Source organism: Haplochromis burtoni, unplaced genomic scaffold (assembly GCF_018398535.1).
Source record: "Haplochromis burtoni strain Fernald_Lab_line unplaced genomic scaffold, NCSU_Asbu1 Contig_85, whole genome shotgun sequence".
Classification (NCBI taxonomy): Eukaryota; Metazoa; Chordata; class Actinopteri; order Cichliformes; family Cichlidae; genus Haplochromis; species Haplochromis burtoni.
This window is the reverse complement of record NW_024582446.1, coordinates 1,187,805-1,198,147: the sequence shown is the minus strand read 5'-3', so window position 1 is coordinate 1,198,147 and position 10,343 is coordinate 1,187,805. Positions and strand designations below refer to the sequence as shown.

The window sequence follows — 10,343 nt, the reverse complement described above, 5'->3', positions numbered from 1 at the left end:
TGGCGCAAACACAAGAAGCGAAAATTAAATACTTAGTCAGAAAATAAAGATTGGTGTATGAGAATGTCCCAGGAGCTTACGGCCACACCACCCTGAACACGCCCGATCTCGTCTGATCTCGAGAATGTCCCAGGAGAGATTAAAAAAATCCCACAATTAGTTTATTCTTTGCTATAAACTGCCAATTGTGACTCCCATGATGTACCTACGTTGTAAGCATCATTAGGAACTGGTAAGTACTTTTAGCTACTGAAAATGATACAACATGGTAAATGGGAGCCATATTACCTTCAAACTTCTTAGTCAGTTCTGTCCCTGATGGACAGCAGCTAACTGGTAGCAATATTTATGTATAGGATATCATAACACTACAAGTCTTTTTCAGCAATACAGGACAGCTTGTATGCTTGCTATCCTCCCACTGGCCTCCTGTTGACTGGATGGCTTTATGCCTAGAACAGCATCACATTTCAGGGAATACACACACCGACATGATCACACACCTGCACTCACAGGCGTGCCAGGAAATTCACATGCAGATATCATTCACAATGATATGCAGAAATACAGTAACACAGTGGAAATCTGTACGCACACTATAGATGGTTGCGTGTGTGGTAGGAGATAAGCTCAGGACAAAGAGATAGCACATTTTGTTTTCAAAGTGTCATGTCATATCTGTGGTATGACTAAGTGACCTCGATATGGGCACAGAAGTGCACACGAAGGAAACAATTATCTTTCTTAGTTGCATATTATTTGTGTGGTTGAAACAGGCTTTCATTTACTGATTTAACTCAAGGTCACTGAGTCACATTTTATCGCAGCGCATAATGTTTTCTCATTGCTTTCAGTTCAGATTTGTAAAAAATACAGACTCATGCACAAACACGCCAATTATAGTTTGTCTTTGTAACTAATGTGCAACAAAAAATCAACACAGCTTGTTACATTGCAGTATATCTCACACATCCACACCACATGCTTTCTCCAGTTTCTTTCCACCCATAAATAGAAAAAAAAAGATAAAAAATACCCTTCCAGCATTATTCATTTCACTACTTTGCCTTTATTGCTGAAAATAAAACAACACATAAGTAAAAACAATAAATAGTCATTGCCGACGCTGCTTATGTACAGAGTTGCTTGAAAGTATCAGGCTCCATCTGTGTTATATTCTTTGATGAGAAGTTAATCGACACAATGCTGCTTTTTTGCACACACAAGTTAAACATACTTTTAGCTGTAGACATTTTTCAAGAGCTAATATATGAGAAAATTTAACTGATATTTTGTGGGAAAATTTACAACACCTGAAGTTACATTTTGCCAGAAAGTCATTATTCAAACATTAAACTAGAGCAAAAGAAGGGACTAAGAAATACTGCTATCAGATGACATAGTTCAAAGTTGTATTCTACAGTAAGGTTTTTCAGTGCAAAAAGTGAGACTTTAATGAAGTCTGTAACACTGGTAAAGCTCTCCTGTAAAATTTATGACCTCATAGTTCTACCATCATTCAGTGGGGACTAGAACAGAAAGCAGTGGTACATCATTTTAATCAAGTCTATCACTCAAGAGGCTAGAGAGTTGTATAACACTGTCAAAGAAAATCAATGTGCATAAACAATGAACATGCTTTTAATTCCAAGAACAATACTGTCATACCCTGCGAAAATCAAAGCAATAGGTCATGATATTATTCAGTTTAAAAAACACATTCATTAACAAAGGCACTCAAAGGATTTCATCTTTAGGTACACAATAGAAAAAAATAGAATACAGAATAGAATACAATGTCTGAATGACACAAGGCCTCATCTGACTATGACCTCAGGTGACTGCGCATCCGTTGCTCAGAGATTCTACAATTATGCAACATTTGGGAACGTTTGCACCGCACCCAAGATGAGGAGGCTGGAAGACACAAAAACAGTCCACTGGTGGGAAAACGACTCCACCAAAACAGTCTTTTATGTTTGGATTTTTGTGTATGCATATGCGCGCATTCAAAAATGTGAAATTTCCATTTCATGAATGGGTGTGAGAATGGGTTGCCTTCTCTTCTGGGACATGTAAAGATTACTGCAATAAACGGGGATATATTAACACTCGTGGATAGGTCTCTATGTACAAACCACTGCTATCAACAATCCACATGGGCTTAATCTCCAGTCTTAGACGTGGGCGCTTTTGGCATGATTGGTGGAGGGCGCAGCTGGTGGGTTGCTGCCTCCCTGTTTGGAGTAATAAAAATGGTTGTTCTCCTGGTAGGAGCGAGACGAGGAGGAATCGGATGAGCAGGTGACGATGGATCCACCGAGCAGGCTGAAAATAGTGCCCACCCACCCAGAATAGAGGGAGAAGCCAAATGACATGAGGCCATATTCACGATGGGCCCCAATGGGAAACCAAATAGTGGACACCAAACCGCAGATTGCTGAGGAGAAAGAGACAGACAAAATGTTCAGTTAGAAACAGGAAATTAATGTAAAAAAACATATGATTAGATTTTATGAGAACCGAATCTTGAATTTAAACTCATCCTAAAAGGCCTGTGTAAAACAAACAATGTTTAAATGTAAAAAATTACATTTAAATAGTGCACTTAAATCCATCCTATATCCAGTATCATTACATACAAGAACAAATTCTAAGTGAACACGGTCAAAGATATATAAATGATACGGCTACTTATGTAAAGAAGTAAGCACAGATATAAAGATAAAATGTGGATTATAGTTTTACAGACAACAGAGTACATATAGTAACATATAGTTACAATAAGGCAACATGCCCACTGAATTTTAATTATGCTATCCAATATGTATTTAAAAACATGCATACCCATATATGTTCCTGATAGCTAAAGAAAACTTTTTACTAGCTTCATTAAATCTGAGATTCATGGTGAAAGAAAATCTGTCATGAGAAAAATGGGCAGTATGAAATGATTTGGTCACTAGGGTTGAAATTTCATTTCAGGGACACAGGCGCTGGAAATGCTAAAGCACCAGTGAAATATTTATAAGCACAGAGTTCATGTTGTTCAGGACAAAGACAGGGTGTGGACGAGTAGGTGGAGGAGAGGAATGTGATGGAACCTTGGGGGTGGGTTCAATGGAACAGGAACATATAGGAGTGCATGTGTACCCCAGGGAGGAAAACAGTCAAATTCAACATCCTGTGCTCGCCACAGCTTGTAAGCATCTGGTGCACGTATAAAAGTGGTCAGAATCAGGAAGGTTCAAAGAGATGTTGACGTGTATATTAACTAATCTCTTACCAACTATGAGTATAAGCACTCCTCCCAGGATGGCACGCTTGTTCTTGGAGCTCTGGGGTTCACTCCCAAGGTTGATGCAGGGCATGGACATGAGGAGCATAACCACTGCTGGGAAACCGAGGATTGAACCTGTGATCATCAGGGCACGAGTAGTCTGGATGTAGGCTATAGACGCAGAAAAGGAAAGTTATGCGAGGAATGTACACGGCATAAAAAATAATGCAGTTTTTTTGACAATCAACTCATGAATCAATAGATGAAAAAAAAAGAACTTATAAAGAACTTGTAGTTAGATAACGGGAAATAAAATAATTAGTGTCAAAAATATGGTGTAACAAACCGCATGAGCTCAAGTGAAGAGAATAACTCAGCGTGTATAAACGTTCAGACAACGTAGACGGAGCAGTGTCTACCTGGCAGATCCAGGATCTGTGTAAGGGAGACGCAGTGGTAGAGCCCTGTAGAGATGACACAATGCGCCCATGGTCCCCTGGCCTCCAGCTCATCCATCTTCTTACAGGTGTTTAAACCGTATTTACAAATATTCACCCAGTCAGTGGTGGATGTGGCGATCACTATACCTAGCCACCCGAGGAAGCTGAGGAGAAACCCGCCCAGTTGGAGACAAGAGTTTGCCATGATGAAAACTGCGAGTAAAGACCACTTGTCCCGAGTTCAGAAACCGTAAGAATCCCTAAAACTAAAGCTGAGTAAAATGACAAAACAGAAATGTAAGTGATAAAGCGTTAAATCAGTTCCACCACACAAGATAATCCGGTCCACGTCCAATTGAATAATTCCATCAAATGAGATCTGTTGCGTACTTCAAAAGAATGGTTTAATATGACGATACCTTTTATAAGGGGAAGTTCAGTAAAGAAAAAAAAACTAGCCTAAAACTTTCAGCCAATCAGAAAATCACGTTTGCTATTTCCAAAAAACAAGACGTGCACTCCCCTTTACCGGATCAAGTGATGCAGACTATGTAGGTGGCTGAGATTGAAGCACAGAATGTTTAACAAGAGGCCTGCTGCCATCTACTGGTCATTCTGCATTCTCTTCAAACGGACTTGCAGAAAGGTGCATCGTCTCCAACAAAACAATCCCTCAATAAAAAGTTGGAGAAGAATAAAAGAAGACCCGAGTTAAGGTACACATTCCTCACTCAGACTATATCGCTACGTTTATTTTCCGCACTTCTATTAATGTGTGATACGTTGCGGGATAATAAAGTTAGTTGAAATCCACAATTTTTATGTACTTTTATATTTTTATATATAATTTTCTGTCTGTAACCGCCTGTTATTTCCCTTAAAATAACAAAAGTAGCTTGGTTATTTTATCATATATTACATGTTAATTTTTTTTTTTTGGGTGGGGGGGTTGTTGTGTTTTTTGGGTTTTTTTTGGTTAAAAAAAAAAGACTCTTCCTGGCGTAAATTTTACCATTCTTGGTAAATCTTTTTCTATCGTTGCTGGAACTAATCCCTACATGACAAGTAATCTTCTTTATATAGGAAAGAGGACAAGCTCAGCATCTTAATTTATTGGGCAAACAGACACAAGGCATGATTAAGACCGCTAGCACAATCAACACTGTGAAATAACCTTGAATGTCTATCTGTGACAGCAGTCCAATTTATCAGCACTACATGTTCAGCATCACCCAAGAACAGTCAGTAATAATTTTATATGTTGTGCAGTGGTTCACACATTCACCTAACAAGCAAAGGATCGATTCTAGAAGTAGACACAAATCCATCGGGGGCTGTGTCAGTCAGGAAATCCACCTTAAAAATATGTCAAATCAAATATGTGGAGCTACCTTCTGTGCAACTCGTCTCCTTCTTCCTTTTTTTGACATACATACAGGCTGTGGCTGACAATGAGCATTTTATGTTTGGTGGTCTTGTTTACCACCTAAACGCCAGCTTCCTCTGCTGTCCCTGGGAAAGTGTTGCCTGCCTGTGAAGCGACTTAGTTGTCTTGGGGTGTAAGGTAAACTGATTAATTTTGTCATGTGACGACGCAGGGTGGGAGATCAGAACCACATACTCAGTGTTCAGCTGAAGGAGCCCATCTATGTATCAACATACAACATGATAGCCCACAGGAATTGGGGGCTCTACCTAACAAATGATGATCTCAGTAGATTAAAATTGTTCAGTCATCGCAGATTAAATATCATAGCTGTTTATTTTTCTCCTGGATTTTCTGCTCTAATTTATTGTCCACATGTATGTACAGTGCCTTTTCCTTAAAGAAAATTGGAGTAGATTTGTTTATTTGGCTGCTGTACCAGGGTGTGTTAGGAAGTATTTCCAGTCACTTTACTCTTTTGTTTCCTTTGTTTCTGTGCCGGCATCTTTTCTCTTTTTTTGCCTGGTTTTTAACTCTCTGTCACCTCTCCCATATAGTGTACTACAAGCCTGGGAGAAATTTACTGTGTCCTCCTGTAGTTCACGAACAGGTGAAATTAGCTTCATTTTTTCATACCTACAAGTATTAGATGCATGCCCACTTTTGATCTACACCCACATTCAGTATGATTTCTGCTGGTTACTCTGTGCTGTTACATGTAGACACAGTTTGGGACTTCTAACATCATGGTAAAGATCCCTCAATCTTGGAGCCACTAATTAATGATCCAAATCATCAACAGGGGGCGATAAAGCACAGCATTGGTCCACCGTTTACATTCAGGTGTTGTATGACAAGGTGTTTCCTTCCACCCGTCCTTGCTGGATGGAGTTAAGTAAGTCCTCCATCACTCACATCACTCAGTGACGTGGCAGTAGCATAGCAATCATTCTGAGAGGAAGACTGAAACCGACTGAGACTTTTCAGATACCCCAAGGTCACTGACTGTATGGCATCTTTGGGCTACATCCTTATTGCGTGTTTTGCCCATTGCTCTTTGCCACAGATGCACAAATCTCTGATTTTATTTATTTCAGCACATCTCATCAGATCAGGTATGATCAGAATATCTAAACAGAAAAGGCCTCTCATCAGGTAGGCCTACGTTATTTTCAGCCTGAAAGAAAACGTTTCTCGACAAGTATCCTGAAAGCAGTGTTACTTTCAATGTATCTGTCATAGCTTCCAGGTCAATGGATTTTACTTTGAGAAAATTTTGACATCAGAGATGCGGGCTCGATAGTATTACCTCACCCTGCATATCAAAATTTAACACAGGCTGCATACTTTAAAAAAAAAAAAACTCCACCAGGTACTGTGGGAAAAAAACAGTAAGGAAAGACTAAGACTTAAATGTATCAGCAGGACAAAGAGCTGCTGAAAAGCCAAAGTTGTTGGTATCAGATTATTCTTTTTTTGGGTAATAGCAATGTATCTTGTTAATGCAGTTTCAATATTTCTTTCAGCTGCTTCAAGGAGAAAACCTTCCACTGAAGATAATCATTTATGACTTTCACTTGGGTCCAACAGAGCTATTGAGTTATAGTCATTCAGTGTAGCTTTGTTATATTTTAAAAGAGACTACTTTGTTTCAGATCAATATTTATACTTTGTTCCATTCAAGACAGCAAAGGGGTTTGCTGCATGCACTTGGTGGTGTTAGACTATTAAAAATGTCTTTACCATTACACCATCTGCAGCTGACACCACTGACTTTTTTGTAGGCTTTTGTTTTATTGTAGATTACCTTGCTTTTACTGGGTTAATCTTATATCCAAAATGTATTAATGGATGCACAGGCAGTGTGTTTAGTGGTGAGTAAATGAAAGAAATGAAAGAAAAGAAGGAAAAACACAAACGTATATCTTCAGATAGTATCTCCAACCTTATGAGACACAGTCTGTGTGCATCACATTAGTGTAAAAGTGGTGGGATAAAAACACATTAGATAAACACATAGATCATTGGGGTAAGTAGTTTAAGCCAGTCAGCCATATAAGAAGTGTTACACTTCATCTCTCCCACCATTTAACTACACTGTGTCATTCATATCGCTCTCTGTCTCTCCCCTCAACTCTCCAGCTCAACTGCCTAATAGAAATGGATGAATGCATAGATAGAAAGATGGATGGATATAGATAGATTTCTCTTAGTAACTAAATCAAAGATGGAAAAAAGTGAGGGAGTATCCATGCATGAACGGGGGAAACCACATGGAAAAAAGAGTCAAAAAATAAGAAATGTCCTGAACATGGGAAGAGAAAATCCCACTATGATTCCCTGAGCAGTTCGTAAGATACTGGTTGAGTCAGGCGGCAAGGGGATGGGAATATTATGCTAATGGGCTAAGGACTGCAACAGTGACACTGACACAGAGGGATGATGGGATTCTATCCCTCCTAGGGAGAGAAAGAGGGGAGGGGGGCAGTGCATGCAGCATGTTTGTGTGTGTGCCTGTGGACAGGGCATCTGAACACAGAAGACAGGAAGCACAAGAGAGTAACTCCTCTCTAACCCCTCATGCTGTCAGAGCTGTCAGTCAGTCAGCTGGAAGAGATGAAGACCAATGGCATGCTCTCTGTCTCTGAAAACCCGGACTAGTCGTCCAGTTCAGAGGTTGAGTTGCATTGGAAGAGAATGAGTTATGAGTGGGGAGGTGAAGAGAAGCAATGATAAAGTGATTGGAAGAAGAAGGTTACCGTTTTAGGCCAGCCCACTGTGATGGAGTGGCAGCCATATTGGATGAGTCATACCCAGCCTAAGGGAATGATGGGTACTTTTTCAAATAGATGTCAAGTCACATTCTGTGATTAACAGGAGCCAGAAGCAGAGGAGAAGACGATCATTCCAACAGTGACGTGACTTGCACTGATGAGATTTCAATCAAAGTGCTTCACAGTTGATGTGTTGAGGAAAAAACGAGTATACATCATTTAAATGTTAAACACAAAGCATCTGCTCGGCAAAAGCGTTATCAAGAACATAAAGTATCAACTTGACTTTTTATGATGTTGGGTCATTTATTAACTATATTTTAATTACTGCAGTTATGTTTTTCTGCATAGTGACAGTCTCTGTTGTGCCATTATGCATCTCTTGGTCATTTGACAGAACTATGCAAAGAAGTTTATATTTTGATATTAAGTTGAGAAACAAGGGCAGCAATTTATTTACACATTTGCAAACATACATAAAAAATAAACCATATAAGTCTTAAAAAAGGGGTTTTATACAATTCCAGTGAACTTGAAAGTCAATATTGTTACGGATACCTTTGTTCTTCAACACCTCCTGAACTCTCTTTGGCAAGCCTTCTTTGAATATACATAAGCAGTCTTTAAAAAGGCTTTTTGGAAGGACATTTCAAAGCTTTTTTTAAATTGTCTTTTATGTGTAAACACAACACCCCTTGAGTTATGTGTTTTTTATGCTTGAATAAGTCAAAGGTCATTGTTAAATGGCTTAAAAAACAAAATCCCAGCCCAGACCTCCTTCTCCCCAACCATCTCCTCCAGCCTTTCTGGGGGAACATCGACAAGGCGTTCCCAGGCCAGCTGAGCTATATAATCTCTCCTGCGTGAATCCAAAATATATATTATATATAAATATATGTATGTAGTGGACTGAAAGTTACTGAAAAAGTAGCCAATAATCAAAGAAAATCTTTGCTCAACACCACTTAAAAAATAAAAATGATAGGAAAGCTAGATATACAGAAATAAGAGCTGGGTCAAGAATTTTGCACAGTACTGTATTTCTCAAAGCAATGTTTAAATTACATAAATTATGGTGAAGTTTGGTTAAGTAAAACTGAAGGATGTATTTTAGAACATAGGCACACTTTTGCTGACATTTCCTTATGCAATTATAAGACATTAAAAGGAAAGATCCTTTCTTTCAAATAGACTTTAGTGCAGAGCTCCCAAATTTAAGTTGCTGCTTAGTTGTACTTTTGAAAATTGTTATACATCCCTGGATTTATGCCTGGCGTGAACATGCATCTCTTGTTGGGATATTGCACAGACACGATTAAGATGGATTACACTTACATTTTCTATTCTCCTCCACTGTGTACATCCATCATTCACATCACTTCCTGTAATAATGTTGCTGAGTTATTAGATCATTTGATTGACATACTCCTGCAATTTCCATTTTGTTTTTTGATTTTTTTATATGAACGTTTGCACAACACCTTCACTTCTTTGGTATTGTGCTTTTTTAAATGTCTTTTTTGTGAAATTGCTTTGGTGGCTCATAATTTTTCTCATTAAAATGGGTTTCCACTAATTAACTTTATTTGAACACCAGTTAATGTTAGCCTTTGGCTGTCAGGAAGTGGATCTCACTGTGACAAAAGTCTTCAGTAAAACCACTAGTGAAGTAAGTGGCTGAGTGCTACTTTATGGTCTCACACACATATCTCTTTGATTTGACTGCACTGTAGATGGCAGAGCAGTTGGAGCATGTTGCTGCAGTTGGAGCAGAGTTGGCCATGTGTTTGCAGTGTAGCAGCCATCACTCACCACTAACTGTGTTAGCCATTAGTATCAATTAATCTCAGCAAATGCTGTTGGCCATTACACTCAATACATCACCACTGGCTCTGCTAACTACATACCACACAGAACATAACAGAGTGGTAGAACCCCGTCGCTCTCTGGGAGAAGATGAGAGATACATGTGTCGTTCCCCATATGGTGAAGAGAGGGAAGAAAGTTACAGCTAGAGAACAAGCAAGGATAAAGAGGGAGGGAGAGACAAATGGAAACAAAGGTGATATATAATTCATCCTGACCCTCTGGGACCGAGGAGCGCAGATTCTGTCAACACAGTAAATGCCCTCACAGGATTTGTCATAATATTTCATTAATGCTGGGAAGAGATTTACGTAGCTACCAGGGGTTAGGAGGGTGGATTAAGAAAGGGGTGTTTTCCAAAATACATGTTCTGAAACTCTTGTATACAAACATATTTTGAAGCTACCTGTCAGCTGGCACATGAACTTGTTTCTAAACCTGAGCTCCGTCTTTCCCATCTCGTCCTATTCCTTTCATACAGCTCCTCTCTCCGGCATTTTCAAACTGCTTAAATTAGCCTCCTCATCATTCTGCTCTTTATAATCCTCCTCTTCCCC

General features: G+C 39.1%; 1 protein-coding gene across 1 annotated transcript; it reads right to left on the bottom strand.

The window, feature by feature from the left end:
* Positions 1–1,049: 1,049 nt before the first annotated feature.
* Positions 1,050–4,165, bottom strand: cldn11a (claudin 11a). The gene is made up of 3 exons (XM_005926028.2): positions 3,700–4,165; positions 3,287–3,451; positions 1,050–2,440 (listed from the first exon to the last, which is right to left on the bottom strand). The coding sequence occupies exons 1-3, from the start codon at positions 3,923–3,925 to the stop codon at positions 2,178–2,180; spliced, it is 654 nt and encodes a 217-aa protein (XP_005926090.1). The 5' UTR covers positions 3,926–4,165; the 3' UTR covers positions 1,050–2,177.
* Between the last annotated feature and the right edge of the window lie 6,178 nt (positions 4,166–10,343).